Source organism: Lampris incognitus, chromosome 13 (genome assembly GCF_029633865.1).
Source record: "Lampris incognitus isolate fLamInc1 chromosome 13, fLamInc1.hap2, whole genome shotgun sequence".
Lineage (NCBI taxonomy): Eukaryota > Metazoa > Chordata > Actinopteri > Lampriformes > Lampridae > Lampris > Lampris incognitus.
This window is the reverse complement of record NC_079223.1, coordinates 7,262,586-7,280,166: the sequence shown is the minus strand read 5'-3', so window position 1 is coordinate 7,280,166 and position 17,581 is coordinate 7,262,586. Positions and strand designations below refer to the sequence as shown.

The window sequence follows — 17,581 nt, the reverse complement described above, 5'->3', positions numbered from 1 at the left end:
GGTTGTAATGAGTGGTTATTTGAGTTACTGTTGCCTTTCTATCAGCTCGAACCAGTCTGGCCATTCTCCTCTGACCTCTGGCATCAACAAGGCATTTTCGCCCACAGAACTGCCGCTCACTGGATATTTTCTCTTTTTCGGACCATTCTCTGTAAACCCTAGAGATGGTTGTGCGTGAAAATCCCAGTAGATCAGCAGTTTCTGAAATACTCAGACCAGCCCGTCTGGCACCAACAACCATGCCACGTTCAAAGTCACTTAAATCACCTTTCTTCCCCATTCTGATGCTCGGTTTGAACTGCAGCAGATCGTCTTGACCATGTCTACATGCCTAAATGCATTGAGTTGCTGCCATGTGATTGGCTGGTTAGAAATTTGCGTTAACGAGCAGTTGGACAGGTGTGCCTAATAAAGTGGCCGGTGAGTGTAGAGGCAAGTGATACCGTAGCCTATTTTGGGGTGTATCAACATTTCCCATTTAAAATTTGCTATTCAAACTTAAACACTTTGGTAATTGCAAAAAGGTCCCTAATTTAAATAACACCTTGGTTTTACTTAAACCAATTTTGGGATGCTGTCTGTGACACTACATAGCTCTAATGGATAAATAGAATTACAAATGTAGTCGTTTTATGTACAGAATTTTATTTCAAGACAAGTTGACCGGGATAAAAATAGTAAACACATTCGGCCTTCTACCATTAACATGGCTGTGCCCACTAAACTCATGGCAACAATCTACTGGCCAAGATACATTTCTTCTAGACGACCTGTTAAAATGATCAAGGTAAACAGTTTCTTGGTAGAATCTTTACTTCAAGACAGGCAGTAGAAATGTTGACAAAAGAAAAAAATAGCAGCGGAGTTCAAAAACGAAGTGGTAATGGCGTCTTCTTCTTCGGGGACTGGGAGTTCACTGTCCTGGGCTGTCTGAAAGGAGGGCTGTCAATCAAATCTCGCTCGTCAGAAACGACCAATCACAGCAGAGCCAGTACCGACCCCCCCTGGTTCCCTCCCCCAAAGTGCCAATACCGCCCCTTACGTTTCGCGCGAGAGAGCAGAAATTCACTTCGCGCGAGCAGAAATGAACTTGGAGAGAGCAGAGTGATTTTTGAGTGGTTGTTTGGCGCGCTGGTCACCCCTGCCACAGCTGATCTGGTCCTGAGTGACTCTTCTTGTGCTGCTATGATCAGAGCTTCTTTGCTGTCCTTCAGTTCAGCTTTTTCTAGCCACTGGCAGGATTTCTCGATATCAGCTACGTCTTCTATTTGTCGATGGTACATCCCATGGAGGGGCTTGATCTTCCACGATACCTCCTCTTCTTCTTCTTCTTCCTCCACACTCTGTCTTCTGCTGCCTGAGGTACTCACTCAGCAGTTCATCCTGGGGGCCCCGCTTTCTGATGTACTCATGGATGTTCCTTGTTTCATCCTGGATAGTGGCCCTGACACTCACTAACACTCAGCCCCCATCTTTTCGCTTATCATACAGTCTCAGGCTGCTGGACTTAGGGTGGAACCCTCCGTGCATTGTGAGGAGTTATCGTGTCCAGAGATCTGTGGCCTTTATCTCCTCCTTCTGCCAGCTTATTATTCCAGCTGGGTATCTGATAACTGGTAGGGCATATGTGTTGATGGCTGGATCTTATTTTTCCCATTGAGCTAGCTCCTCAGGACCTGCCTCACTCTCTGTAGGTATTTTGCTGTAGCTGACTTGCTTGCTGCTTCCTAATGGTTTCTATTTGCCTGTGGAATACCCAAGTACTTATAACTGTCCTGTATTTCCATTATCCTGCCATCTGGTAATTCAACCCCTTCAGTGCTCACTACCTTTCCTCTTTTTGCCACCATTCGGTCACACTTGTCAAGTCCAAATGACATCCCTATGTCATTGCTGTAGATCAGTGAGTCAATGTCTCGCTCATTCCTGGCATACAGCTTGATGTTATCCATGTATAAGAGGTGGCTAATGGTAACTCCACTTCTGATCTGATATCCATATTCACTCTTTGTGATGATCTGACTGAGGGGGGTTCAGGCCTATGCAGAACAGCAGCGGGGATAGTGCATCGCCCTGGTATATGCCATATTTGATGGTTACCTGTGTGATTGCCTTTGAGTTGGCCACTAGTGTTGTTTTCCTCAACCGCACTGAGTTCTTGAAGGCTATTAGTGTCATGTTGGCTTTGTGTAGTGCCAAGCACTCCAGTAACCACGTGTAGGGCACTGAATCGTAGGCTTTCTTGTAGTCAATCCAGGCTGTACTCAGGTTGGTCTGTCTGGTCTTACAGTCTTGGGTAACTGCTCTATCAACCAGTAGCTGATGCTTTGACCCTCTGGTGGTGTTCCCAATTCCTTTCTGAGTTTCACTCATGTAGACTCATGTGTCCATTCGGCTTAGCTGCTATGATGCCTTACAGGATCTTCCATGTTGTGGAGAGGCAGGTTATCAGCCAGTAGTTTGAAGGTCAGGAATGTTTTATTTGTCATTTCCGTTTCCCCCAGCCCACAGCAGTACAACTCAAAGACAAAAACACATATCCAAAAACTACAAGAACACGCATAGCCAAACTAACACATATCCAAACTAAACAAAAAAAAATCATTGTCCAAGGGAACGAACGCCAGGCAGGATGACTGTCGGAACTGCTGGTCTGCATAGGCTAGCAGTTAGCTTAGCCTGCCCCACTACTGCGTCCTGTCAGACCGTCCTCATTGATTCCTCCTCAGGCGTGGTCCCTGGGCCCACCAGATGAAGCAGACCAAGCTCTCCTAGCTAATCCAACGCCAGTTCTCTCAGCCAAACCCCCTTGACACTCCCCCCGCACTCCACACGACGACATCAAAAACACCACAGTCAACGCCAGGTGAGGCCGCCACCAGACCGCCCTCAGTGTTATTGGAACTGCCGGTCTGCATGGGCTAGCAGTTAGCTTGGCCTGCCCCGCTTCCGCGTCCTGTCAGACCGCCCCCAGTGTTACCTCGGGCACAGCTCCAGGCAAGGCCGTGGTCCCTGGGCCCACAGGATGCAGCAGACCAAGCTCTCCCACCTGATCCAACACCAGCTCTGCCAGCCATCAAATGAAGACAAAACTTAGACACAGACATGAACAAAGACACTGCATGGACAGTACTGGGTGAGGCCGCCGCAAATGAGAATTCGCGCTGCCATCTTCCCACACCGGTACCAGGTGAGGCTGCTGCAAACGTGAATTCGTACTGCCGTCTTCCCACACCGGAAGTGGAAAAGGTGGTGTTGTACCCTTGTGGGGATCCTTCATGATCAATCTTGTTCTCCCCTGTGTTAGCCAGTTAGGGTGAGACCCTGATGTTAGCAGCTGGTTCATTTGTGTCGCCAGGCATTCATTGATTGCCGTTAGCATCTAGTAGGAGTGAATGTCAGGGCCTGGTGCAGTCCAGCTCTTCATGTTTGAGACTTGTTATTGGGTGTCGGCCACTACGATGATAACTGGTTCTTGTGTTTGGAGTCAGTGGCGTGCTCAGTCCTTTCTGTAGTTAAGTAATATATTTTTGTTGGGTGCTCTTTGGTCCAAGGTTAGTAGTTTCAGATGAGAAAAAGAGAACAAATCTCTCTGACCAAGGCACTCCGTGTAATTAAAATGTCTTTATTGGAACTTGGACATATCCAAAAAGGACCTAAAAATGCCCACGCGTAGCGGCTCGGGCCTTCTTCAGGGCATAACTGGTTCTTGTTCTGCTGTGGTCTGCTCTTAGGTACACCGGCCACTGGACATCGGTATTGTTTGATGCCTGCTTTTCCCATATATCCTTCCAGTGTCGCTCAGTCTCTGCTCTGGGTGGATCTGAGGTTTTTCCCTTGTTACTCTGCAGCAGGGAGTACACTCTGGATGGTTCTTTGAGGAACAGGCCATTTACTCTCTTGGCTTCTACTTCTCTAGTATATCTCTTCAGCCTTCAGCAACCCTTTAGCCTTCTCAGTCCATAAACAAAGCATAGCAGCCATTGTCGCTCATGTGCTGTCAGCTGAGCAGTAAATAGTCTGGCCCCTTGTGAAAAGTGATCTTCAGACCAAAGTTCACGCAGGCAGTCTAATGTAAATTTCATCAAACCGTAACGGTGTGGTACAGCAATACTGATAGTCAAACAGGCGTTGCCATGTCAGCTTCACATTTCAGTCTTCTCTTGCTGAAGTTGTTTCTGACACGTGTATTATTGTATTATTTCTTCTGTTCAAACTTATAGCCAAATACGTATGATTGACTCTTTTGTCGATTCCATAAAAACTAAAAACTAAGTAAAATTGGTTTTTTCTTTCTCCGTTTTGTCACCTAACAGCACAATATGATTTATTGTTGCTTTCTCCCACTGTCATCCATTCATCTTTATTCGTCTCTACCATTTGATTTACAACCATTTCTGTGACAAGACGGGCAAGTGACATGGACTTACATTTGTCGTACATTTGAGCTGAGTGGGAACGTCAACACTGTGAGTTTCTTTCATATTCTTCATGTGTGATTTGCTGTTGCTTATCGTTGCTTTTTCATGTTTGTATTTATCGGGATCAGCACGGTGGTCCAGTGGTTAGTACTGTTGCCTCACAGCAAGAAGGTCCTGGGTTTGGGTTAGGGGGCGTCTGGGTAGCGTAGCAGTCTATTCCATTGCCTACCAATGCGGGGATTGCTGGTTCAAATCCCCGTGTTACCTCCGGCTTGGTCAGGTGTCCCTACAGACACAATTGGCCGTCTGTGGGTGGGAAGCCAGATGTGGGTATGTGTCCTGGTCGCCGCACTAGCACCTCCTCTGATTGGTCAGGGCATCTGTTCGCGGGGGGAGGGGGAACTGGGGGGGATGGCGTGATCCTCCCATGTGCTACGTCCCCTGGTGAAACTCCTCACTGTCAGGTGAAAAGAAGCAGCTGGCGACTCCACATGTATTGGAGGAGGCTTGTGGTCGTCTGCAGCCTTCCCGGGATCAGCAGAGTGGAAGGAGCAGTGACCGGGACAGCTCGGAAGAGTGGAGCAATTGGACAGGTAACATTGGGGGGAAATCCCCCCCCCCAAAAAAGGTCCTGGGTTTGAACCCCAGGCCGTCCCAGGTCCTTTCTGTGTGGAGTTTGCATGTTCTCCCCGTGTCTGCGGTGGGTTTTCTCCGGGGGCCCTGGTTCCCTTCCCCTATGAAAAAAACATGCATGTTAGGGTTAATACCCCTGCCTGTGCCCCTGAGCAAGGCAATGGAAAGAACTGGAGTTGTACGTCTATCTTTCCGTCTTGTGTTTTACGATTTGTTAAGCTGGTTCTGGGTTTGCATGTGCGTGGCGTTAATTTGGCATTCAGTCATCTGTACTGGCCGGCGTTGAAAGGTCTTAAATCCAGCTCGTGCTCTGCTGGTACACTTTCATATTTCCATTATTTAATTCCCGGTGCTCATTACCCTGCAATCTGAATGCCAAATCAAACGCTGAGTGCCGCCGCCATCAAGACAAACACTGCAGTCCTGTTTCCACTGCTGCTGCTGCTGCGTGGTACCTGGTCCTGAGTGAGAACCTCACCCAGCCTGTTAGAGGGCTTGTAAACTCTATTTCCAGTCGAGTCAACAGAAATGAGCCGAGGGAGAAAGACACTGCTGGTGGGCTCGACTCCGGAGACAGAGATGCTTCAGGCAACGTCATGTCGTTATACACCAAGTACAGGTCCTGCTCTTTCATCCACCGTAGAAGTTGGGTTTCTGACTGGTTTTAGATTGATGCTTTATTTCGCCACAGTCCTGTGCTGTGGTTAAGGAGGTGCAGAACTCAAAGCCTCCAGCTGGACCGCCGTACAAGCTCCCTAGCAGTTTTTGGGGCAGCCCATATAGATTTAGTGAGGATTCTTTTTCTTTTGAATTTGTCCCCCTTTTTCTCCCCAATTGCACCAGGCCAATTACCCCACTCTTCTGAGCCGTCCCGGTTGCTGCTCCACCCCCTCTGCTGATCCGGGGAGGGCTGCAGACTACCACATGCCTCCTCCCATACATGTGGAGTCACCAGCCGCTTCTTTTCACCTGACAGTGAGGAGTTTCACCAGGGGGACGTAGCGCCACGCTATTCCCCCCAGTTTCCCCGGCCAACCAGAAGAGGCGCTAGTGCAGCGACCAGGACACATACCCACATCCGACTTCCCACCCACAGATACGGCCAATTGTGTCTGTTGGGACGCCCAACCAAGCTGGAGGTAACATGGGGATTCGAACCGGCGATCCCCGTGTTGGTAGGCAACGGAATAGACCGCTACGCTACCTGAACGTCCCCCAGATGCTTAATCTTTCATCTGTACTAAAAGTGTAACGCATAATTGATCCTCGTAGCGAAAAAGTGACGGCAATGCTCAACAATATATAAGAGGAGGCAACTTTAAAGAGAAACCAGTCATGGTGGACGACACAGCAGACCTGTGGTATCGTACCCGCCATACACTGTGTACTAGACTTTCACTTAGGTAATATTTTATTCATTTGTTGATTTTCAAAACTATTTTTTATAATAAATTTGACTTTTGGAACATGAAATGTTACATTTTGAACACGAAGCACTGAGAAAGAAACGGGGGAGGGGGGAAAAAGAACCAAGCAAAGAATTTATAATCGTCATTATTTATAGTTCATGGTCATTTTCCTCATACTCATTCCAAGTACAGGTCTCAGGAAAGCAGAATGGACAGAATGACAGAACGACACAGAACAGCTGAAATGGAGACTTATTTGAAGTGCTCTCCTCCAGTTCACCGTCCAACCGAGCGTACAGCGGACACTCAGGTAACACCACCTGGAAACACACACGTCACCTTCAGCCGTCAGCAGTGTCCATCAGCAACACCCGCGGTATTTGTCTTCATTTACACTCACATAGGTTTTCAGTCAGGACGGAGCGGGAAGGCAGCGGTTCTACCAGCATCCTTAAAACGGTGCCCACGTCTCACCGCACCTCCCCACCACCAACCGTCGACGCCTCGTGCAGTTTTAAGGACGGGGTAGGCTACTATGGGGCGGGGGGGTAATCCATCTCAGGTTGGCGTTTGTATAAAAACTATGTAGGGACACATGTAAAAACAGAGAGGAGTCAAATAATCAAACTGAAAACAAAAAACAGGAATCAAGATGTCGTCATAAAATCCTCTATGTCTAGCAACACTTAACACTTACGTTTTCTTTTTGACCTTTTGTAAATTTTTATTCCAAAAAATGGTCGAGGAGCAGTTATAGTTTGCGTCGTCTATACAACAGGCTATAAAACACCACTTTGTCACAGTCCAGAAAGCACACATAGATGTGGTTTTACTGTATATAAACATATGTACTGTAATAAGATAACTTTGCGTGCATGGACTTTCCTCACATGATCCCTTTTTCGGCGCTCCCAGAGTTCCGAGAGAGGGAAGAGAGCGATCCTCTGCGTCTCGCACATCAATGTGAACTCAAAGGCCTCCAGATGTCTTACTGGCACAATGGACGTTTTCCTTTTTTATCTGTATTTTTTTAAAAGTCTTTCAGGAGTAACTCGTCTCGTCTTTGAGCTGTGGTCGAGCCGTCCGTCACATCGTAGTGGTCTCTGTCAGCCATCGCTCAGCGGTCGCAGCCGTCTCGGGAGGCCGTCATACATCAGGTTAGTATGTCCTTCGCTCTTTTCCTCTCAGTACCGGACCGTTGCTTCCTTCAGGCTCCTGCTCGGCAGCAAACGTTCCAGCAGTTTGTCTTTATTTTCTCATTTATGCATCGTGTCATTTTCTCATAAAAAGTCTAAACAACACAAACACAGGCAATGTAAATGAAAACATTTAATATGTAATGCCGAGTTTCCCTTTCCAGAGTTCATATTTCCTCGTTTTTGTCCTCCCGGAAACATTGGGGGGGAGGGGGGGTTAGATGGCATTTTCCAAGTAAAAGAAAAACTCACAGTTGGGTTAATATTGTTGGAGGTGGGGTGGGGGTGGGGGTGGGTGTCATGTTGGATAGGTTGTGATTCATATGGTTGATGCTCTCCCACTCGCCAGACGTTCCCCCCCCCCCCCCGACAGTTTCTTTCATCCTCCACAGTCCAGCTCGGTGCTGTTCCCGGCGTCGTGCGTGCTTGTATTAGGTCTACAGAAGGATTTCAGTTAACTCATATTCATTTTTCAGTGCACCACTTTATAGGAGAAACAACTAAATGATGCGTTATTTTGTCTGTCTGTGTTATTATGCTGTACATTGAGGATCTGGGCCGACTTACTGCGGAGACTCTCGGGGCGAACGCCGAAGCTTCGCGTATCAGACGTAATACTCCTTGTCCTTGTTCTTCTTGTTCTTGTTGGAGGTCTTGGCGGTGTTTACTGGCTTCTCTTTGACCACAGTACCGTTGGACTGTGCCGAGTTGCTGATGTAGTTCCGACTCTCGTCTACATGGTAGGAGCCTTCGTCTCTGTTGCGGTACTTGTACATGGCGTAGAGGAGGATGAGGATGCAGAGCGCCGCTGCTGCTACGATACCGACCACCATTCCTGTGGTGCTGCTGGACTCACGAAACACCTCTGAAGTGTCTGGGTAGCCCTTTGGTCCTGCACCCGTAGGATTGGCTGCAAGGTAGACAAAGAGAAGACATTATTACTATTATAATCGTTGTTATTATTATCGGTAGCAGTAGTACTGTAAACATGGTCTAATCAAATTCAGCATCTTCTGAAGACATTCAGCTACAGCGCACCATCCACCATTATTATATTATCTGCTATTCTGCTATTGAATGAATGCATTTCTCTGCAGGGCATGTGCAGATCGATATCCTCGTCTAATGTTAGAAAACGGTGCAGACGTCGTGCCTTGAGGCATGTTACTGAGGCTAACAGCCGGCGTGATAGCAGACAGGGTTGCCTTTCCGGCCTAATAAGAAAACAAGCCCATATAGAGTAGAGCGAGTTGGCCAGCCCATATGGGACCATTAGAAACCAACAACACTCCATCACGAATGAGATGAGATTAAACAGCCAACAGGTTTAAGTCTTTTTGAAAAAGAAATCATCTGAGTCCAAGTTTCACTGTTTATGAAGGCCTTAAAAAATCTAATTAAAGTTGAGAAAAGAACACTGGGTTTGAAATGGGATAGTGATGCAGGAAAAGATATCTACTGTCCAATGAAAGTTGGACGGCAGATATATTTAGATAGTGAAAATGTAAAATGAGTCTGTTGGACTGCTCCATAGATCCCATTTGGTCGTTCCTGTTAGACTCCCTGAGATTGGATCCTTTAGGATCCTTTGTGCTGTTTTGGGAGGGACATGTGTTTTTAGCCCCATGCTTTACTAATCACTATCTTCCACTATTTTGTTTTGTTATTTCTGCAATTTTGTTATTTCTTATCTAGGTCCTTCAACGATCTTGTTATGTTGCTATAATGTTTGTTTTATACAATGCTGACGGCACTCGGAAGTGAGAAATGTGGGTGGAAGGTGGGATGAGTGGCAAAAAACAAAACAAAACTGCAACATCCAAACGATGCCAAAATGCCAGTGGTAATTAGCTACTCGGATAACATGTTTGTGAGGAATCGCATTCATTGATAGCAGGATCTGATGTTGAATCCCTGGTGCTGACACTGGGCTACACACAAAAAGCACCAACATGAATAAGGGTGTCCTCATTCTTCATATTAGCAACGGTAAGCTAATCGACAACAATCATAAAAAGGTAACCAAACATTCGAAGACGTTCATTAAATAACATCCAACATATAAGGTATTGGTAAAAAAGGGGGCCAGAGGGTGTGCTCCAATTATCTGGACATCACACTGCTCAGCACTCCCTGGGAAAGTACTCTAGGGGTTAGGAGGAGGCTCCGACGGACTGTCGAACCTCGGATCCAGGAGGAACAATGCAGATTCTGTCCTGGCCGTGGAACAACGGACCAACTCTTTACCCTTACGGAAGTGCTGAGGGAGGCATGGGACTTTCACCAGCAAGTCTACATGTGATTTGTGGACTTGGAGAAGGGGCTTACAACCGTGTAGCCCGGGTCACTCTGTGGGGGGTACTGTGGGAGTATGGGGTAGCGGGGCAGTTGCTACAAGCCATCCAGTCCTTGTATAACCAAAGTGAGAGCTGTGTCCACATTCTCAGCATGAAGTCAAACACGTTTTCGGTGGGTGTCGGACTCCGCCAAGGTTGTCCCTTGTCTCCGATTCTGTTTGTGATATTCATGGACAGGATCTCAAGGCGCAGCCAAGGTGAGGAGTGTGTCCGTTTTGGGAACCTCAGAATTACATCTCTGCTCTTCGCAGATGATGTGGTTTTGTTGGCTTCATCAGAACACAACCTCCAGCACGCACTGGGGCGGTTTGCAGCAGAATGTGAAATGGCCGAGATGAGAGTCAGAGTCAGGCTCTTTACCAGAAAACGGTGGATTGCTCCCTCCAGGTTGGGGATGAGTTGTTGCCTTAAGTGAAGGAGTTCAAGTATCTCAGGGTCTTGTTCACAAGTGAGGTTAGGATGGAGCGGGAAATTGTTATTATTATTTTTTTTTGTAATTACCCCACTCTTCCAAGCTGTCCCGGTCGCTGCTCCACCCCTCCTGCCAATCTGGGGAGGGCTGCAGACTACCATGTCTCCTCTGATACATGTGGAGTCACCAGCCGCTTCTTTTCACCTGATAGTGATGAGTTTTGACAGGGGGACGCAACACATGGGAGGATCACGCTATTCCCCCTACCCCCTGAACAGGCTCCCCGAACAACCAGAGGAGGTGCTAGTACATTGACCAGGACACACACCCACATCCGGCTTCACACCTGAAGACACGGCCAATTGGGTCTGCAGGGACGCCTGACCAAGCTGGAGGCAACACGGGGACTCGAAGGACAGAGCAGGAGATTGACAGGCAGATTCGTGCAGCATCAGCAGTAATGTGGACATTGTACTGGACCATTGTGGTGAAGAGGGAGCTGAGCTGGAAGGCAAAGCTCTCAATTTACCAGTCAATCTTTATTCCAACTCAAAACCGAAAGGGTGAGATCGCGGATACAACTGGCTGAAATGAGTTTCCTCCGTAGGGTGTCTGGGTTGAGCTTTAGAGACAAGGTGAGGAGCTCGGACATCCGGAGGGAGCTCGGAGTAGAGCCGCTGCTCCTTCGCATCGAAAGGAGCCAGTTGAGGTGGTTCGGGCATCTGATTAGGATGCCTCCTGGGCACCTTCCCTTGGAGGTTTTCCGGGCACGTCCATCTGGGAGGAGACCCCGGGGTAGACCCAGAACTCCCTGGAGGGACTACATGTCCAATCTGGCCTGGGAATGCCTTGGGATCCCCCAGGAGGGGGTGGAGGGCATTGCTGGGGAGAGGGATGTCTGGAGTGCCCTAATTAGCTTGCTACCACCATGGCCCGACCCTGGGGGGGGCGGCCAATGATGAGATGAGATATATGGTATTGACAATGCGTTAATGTAATGCGTTTGTGTACGATTACAGCATCAACACAACAGAACTTCTTGTAGAAAAAAAAAAACTAAACTCAACAGAATTTGTCGAGGGCTGCCGGCTCAGCTGTTTGGGGAAATGGTGCCATTCGGTGGACCATATTTATTTAAAAAAGAAAAGAAAAAAGTCATAACCCTGGTGTTATTTAAGTCTTCCTGGTCCCTCACGAAGAGTAATGTGCTCCAGTCAGCATTTCACAGTCAGCAAGTCAAGTCTGTTGTATAAATAAAATCCAATCAAACTCAACTTCTGACGGAAAGCCCCCCCCCCCCCCCGGTTCTGCTGGCATTGGGCAGAACATATTTTACGGATGTACGGCTGGGTTCAAATGGGAGATATGCTGAAGAGCATTTACCGTACACCTGAAAATCCTCCTGTATTATGTTGAGTATCCTGTATCCCGTCAGTATCCTGCCGTTCTATAATGGTGCAAGGAAATGGGCATGTTTTTCTACTAGGGGTCTTCTCACTACGTAAGTCCATCCGGGCCCCGCTTACGTGACAGGGGGCACACACCTCGCCCATTAAAATGAGTGTGAAGTCACGAGTTTGGACATAAAGGTAATTGGGTGTTACAACTTGTCAATTAAGGTGATGCGACGTGTTTTTATTTGTAAAAACACCATAAATATTCAGTATTTTATTCTAAATTACTCCATACAAAAATGATGCAGAATGCTTTTTTATTGTGTTTTTATTCTAAACTGTTATCATCATGGGTGTCTTGGTAGCATATTGATCTATTCCGTTGCCTATCAACACGGGGATCGCTGGTTCGAATCCCCGCGTTAACACCAGCTCAGTTGGGCGTCCCTACAGACACAATTGGCTGTGTCTGCGGGTGAGAAGCTGGATGTGGGTGTGTGTCCTGGTCGCTGCACTAGCGCCTCCTGTGGTCAGTTGGGGCGCCTGTTCAGGGGGAGGGGAAACTGGGGGGGATAGCCTGATAAGTTGTCCACTCTACACTACATTTCCTCAGAGAAAACTGGAGCAGCAGTGTTTGTGATATATCACACCCCCCCCCCCCAAAATTAAAGGGAAAAAAGAAATACCTTATTCCATTTTCCCTGTACTGCGAAGAGAAAATACTGAAAAGACTGTTTAAAGGACGTTTTACAGGCCTGTCTACCTTCTGTCCATACAGTCCTGCTGGTAAAGAGACAGTATCTACTGATCCTGCTCTGAAAACGTACAGGTGAAGGACTCTTAAGACGTACAGGTGAAGGACTCTTAAGACCTACAGGTGAAGGACTCTTAAGACGTACTGGTGAAGGACTCTTAAGACCTACAGGTGAAGGACTCTTAAGACGTACAGGTGAAGGACTCTTAAGACCTACAGGTGAAGGACTCTTAAGACCTACAGGTGAAGGACTCTTAAGACGTACAGGTGAAGGACTCTGAAAACGTACAGGTGAAGGACTCTAAAGACGTACAGGTGAAGGACTCTTAAGATGTACAGGTGAAGGACTCTGAAAACGTACAGGTGAAGGACTCTAAAGACGTACAGGTGAAGGACTCTTAAGACCTACAGGTGAAGGACTCTTAAGACGTACAGGTAAAGGACTCTGAAAACGTACAGGTGAAGGACTCTTAAGATGTACAGGTGAAGGACTCTGAAAACGTACAGGTGAAGGACTCTAAAGACGTACAGGTGAAGGACTCTTAAGACCTACAGGTGAAGGACTCTTAAGATGTACAGGTGAAGGACTCTTAAGATGTACAGGTGAAGGACTCTGAAAACGTACAGGTGAAGGACTCTAAAGACGTACAGGTGAAGGACTCTTAAGACCTACAGGTGAAGGACTCTTAAGACGTACAGGTAAAGGACTCTGAAAACGTACAGGTGAAGGACTCTTAAGATGTACAGGTGAAGGACTCTGAAAACGTACAGGTGAAGGACTCTAAAGACGTACAGGTGAAGGACTCTTAAGACCTACAGGTGAAGGACTCTTAAGACCTACAGGTGAAGGACTCTTAAGACCTACAGGTTAAGGACTCTGAAAACGTACAGGTGAAGGACTCAAAAGACGTACAGGTGAAGGACTCTTAAGACCTACAGGTGAAGGACTCTTAAGACTTACAGGTTAAGGACTCTTAAGACCTACAGGTGAAGGACTCTTAAGACGTACAGGTGAAGGACTCTGAAAACGTACAGGTGAAGGACTCTAAAGACATACAGGTGAAGGACTCTTAAGACCTACAGGTGAAGGACTCTCAAGACATACAGGTGAAGGACTCTTAAGACGTACAGGTGAAGGACTCTCAAGACGTACAGGTGAAGGACTCTTAAGACCTACAGGTGAAGGACTCTTAAGACCTACAGGTGAAGGACTCTTAAGACCTACAGGTGAAGGACTCTCAAGACCTACAGGTGAAGGACTCTTAAGACCTACAGGTGAAGGACCCTGTGTCCAGGCAACATGTCAGATGCATGAAAAACCCAACACCTGCTGTTTGAGCGTGTCCAGCGGCCGTTATCTATTGAAGTGTCTGATGAGACAACGTTAACACTGAGCACACTTGAATGTCTAGGAACCGTTCCCAGCACGGGGTCGGGGACTGTGAGGACCACTTCATATTCCCCCGTCTGTCCACATTACAATACCGTCCCCGCCGAGAGCCCTCTTTACCAGTCTCTCTTCTCACGCAGTGTGAGAAGATCCAGATTCCCTGACTGAATCCACGTCTCTGAAGTGGGAATGTTGGGAGTATAAAGCCCGGACCCTTTCTGCTGTGCGGCACCAGTATGATATGTGTAATATCCGGCTGGACGGTCTCACGGCGTGCTGCCTCTACCTTCTGCATGGAACGGGGGACACTGCAGAGGGACACAGGTTGTCATGTTGCTCAACAAACGAACATCTGCTTTTACATTTCATTGACCCGAGTCACGAGCTTTTTCTGTTTTTTCCCCCCGACGCGGTTCGACCCCAGTCACCGGCCCGGGTGTGCTTTCGTAGCCGGCAGACTTTCAAGGACAAGAGAGCGGGGGCCACGAGGGGCTCGGGTGTGACCGAGTGCTGCAGCGGATTAGCTCCGCTGGTGACAAGTCCACTTATCCTTGCAGACAGGTGTGAAGAAAGCTCTCGTCTCGTGGCAAAAAGCCACCGGCTCACATGGCCGCTCCCCCAACAAGCTGCTGTTCCGGCATTCGCCGAGAAACCCCTCAACGTCTGCTATCAGTTCTTTGTTCGGGGGGTGGGGTGGGGGTGGGGAGGGGTCACAAAATCAGAATTCAGATTAACGTGGCTGTATGACGGAGGGGAAAGAGCGAGCGCTGGAGGAGGGTGTCAGGCATTCGGTGTGAGGTTTCTTCCATGTCTCCTACGGTGAGGTGACGGCGCTGGAGGGGCTCAGCGGGCGGGGCGCTAAATGTGCAGCGCCGCCTCAGGAGACTCACGTGCAAGTTAAGGCCCGCCATGCGCTTCTCTTCTTGACATGATCCAACACTGCCTCCTTAAGGTGCACGGCACCTTCACCTCCTCCTGTCAGGCTCTGTTGATTGGCACCCCCTGAGCTTCAGTGACACGGATGTGGAGGGGAGGGGGGGGCGTTAGAAAAATCTGTTGTCAACTGATTGAGGCCGCTTTTCGGGGAGGGGGGGGTGTGCGGCCAAAAAAAGGATTGCTGCTAGGTTATCCATTATTTAAATGTATTCTTGAAATCATTTTAACCAGAAGTCAATTTGTAAAACCATTTCCATGGGGGATATGGTGGTGGGGGTGGGGGATATGGGGGTGGGGTGTCTGGGGGGGGGGCGTTCAAAAGAACCACAATCACCTTTTAAATTGTAACCACAGGCCGACATATTCCTTTTTATCTGGAATTTTCCTCCTTTTTCTCCCCAGTTGTACTTGGCCAATCACCCCACTCTCCCGAGCCGTCCCGGTCGCTGCTCCACCCCCTCTGCCGATCCAGAGAGGGCTGCAGACTACCACACGCCTCCTCCCATACATGTGGAGTCACCAGCCGCTTCTGTTCACCTGACAGTGAGGAGTTTCACCAGGGGGATGTAGTGCATGGGAGGATCACGCTATTCCCCCCCAGTTCCCCTTCCCCCCCGAACAGGCGCCCCGACCGACCAGAGGCGGCGCTAGTGCAGCGACCAGGACACATACCCACATCCGGCTTCCCACCCCCAGACGTGGCCAATTTTGTCTGTAGGGACGCCCAACCGAGCTGGAGGTAACACGGGGATTCAAACCGGCGAGCCCCATGTTGGTAGGCAACGGAATAGACCAGCACACTACCCGGACGCCCAGCCCCACATATTCTTAACCATGAAAGATTTTCTAACACCAAGTTTAAAAACTATTTGAGAGCTCAGAAGAGATAATGTCTCTGGTGAGCAACTCGCTAATATAGACAGAACTCCTTTATTGACAATAGATTTCTTTTTAGACGCCAGCGTTCCTTGATTACGATAAATCACATCGCACCATTAACCCGGAGGGGATGGTAAGAGGGGGAGGCAGTTTTACAGAGGGTTGCTTTGTTGTCAGTTTGTTTAAATGGCTTGCATTTATTCATTCATTCATTTATACAGAGCTTTCCTAGTCCACCGACCACTCAGAGTGCTTTACAGTGTACACCTCACATCCACCCATTCACACACACATCCACCCATTCACACACACATCCACACACTGATAGAGGAGGCTGCCCTGCAAGGCACCAACCTGCTCGTCAGCAGCAGATAAGGGTTCAGTGTCTTGCCCAAGGACACTTAAACACGCTATCTGGAGGAGCCGGGGATCAAACCAGCGACCTCCCGATTACTAGACGGCCTGCTCTGCCTCCTGAGCCCAGGCCTCGGGGGCGGCATGGCCCAGGAGGGGAATGGTATTTCCTTACATCTTCCCTCAAACCGACGCTTGTATTCAACACACGGTGAAAGACTCGGGCAGAAATGAATCAAAACTGAAACTTCAGTTTCTCGCCTGGGCTCGACTGTGGTCAGTGTTTTAAAGAAAGCTATCTTTACTACTGTGCCCCCCCCCCTTTTCTCCCCAACTGTACCTGGCCAACGGCTCTATTCAAGCCGTCCCGTTCGCTGCTCCACCCGCTCTGCCGATCCGGGGAGGGCTGCAGACTACCACATGCCTCCTCCCGTACATGTGATGTCGCCAGCCGCTTCTTTTCACCTGACAGGAGTTTCACCAGGGGGACGTAGTGCGTGGGAGGATCACGCTACCCCGAACAGGTGCCCCGACCAACCAGAGGAGGCGCTAGTGCAGCGACCAGGACACATACCCACATCCGGCTTCCCACCTGCAGACACAGCCAGTTGAGTCTGTAGGGACGCCCGACCGAGCCGGAGGTAACACGGGGATTTGAACCGGTGATCCCTGTGTTGGCAGGCAACGGAATAGACCGCTACGCTACCCGGACGCCCCGAGAAAACTATCTTTAGTACAATGTTGACACAGTTATCACTTATTCCACCTTCTTTGCTTGCATCCATTACTAGCCTCAGATCTCCCCTTGTTTGCCTGGTAAACCAGCTGATGTGGCCTCTCCTCTACTATGCATGTGATTGGCCGTACAGGATAGGATTTACCGCTAGTCGGGCCCCAGCAAAGCAATGCACGAGTGTGCTATGCGACCTAGGCCGAAATGCATGTGCCCGTCTGTTCATTAGCACTCCATCACCTCTGAATGAAGGCACATAAACCGAGAGAAATGGCGCCTGAAACAAGTGTTTAAAATGATAGCTGCTCTTATACACTCTACTCACGCGTACCCAAGGGTAAAATTAGACATGAAGGAAATGACCTTAAAATGCTGCCTAGCTTCATGGAAGCCCGGCGGGGGTGCATTCGAGAAGCAATAGAAGTAAACTACGGGTGGGGGTGGGGTGTTAACTTTTAAAAGATTGCAGTGGCATAAAAACATGCCGGAATAACTTTTCCGTATCCATCTCATCCCAGACTGAGAATTGCATTACTGTGTCACATCCAAACTATCAGGTCCTCGCTGTTTTATTGGTGTGGATGATGCTCAGTGTTTCAGTCGTCTGGTCACGGATCGTTTCCTTTCGCCAGGCCTTGCTGAAATTTCAGAGGGAGCGATACTTTAGGAATAACGGGAACTGAGAGGCTTGATTCTCATATTCTCCCTCTCGT

At 48.6% G+C, this 17,581-nt stretch overlaps 1 protein-coding gene across 5 annotated transcripts in view; it reads right to left on the bottom strand.

The window, feature by feature from the left end:
- Positions 1-8,129: 8,129 nt before the first annotated feature.
- Positions 8,130-17,581, bottom strand: part of LOC130123237 (neurexin-1a-like) — a 456,613-nt gene continuing 447,161 nt past the window's right edge. For 4 of the 5 annotated variants that reach the window (XM_056292376.1, XM_056292378.1, XM_056292374.1 and 1 more), the window contains one exon: positions 8,130-8,569. In XM_056292376.1, coding sequence (XP_056148351.1) covers positions 8,265-8,569 — 305 coding nt within the window. In that variant the 3' untranslated portion in view covers positions 8,130-8,264. The remainder of the gene's footprint in view (positions 8,570-17,581) is intronic. The other variant, XM_056292379.1, reaches the window with a different exon arrangement.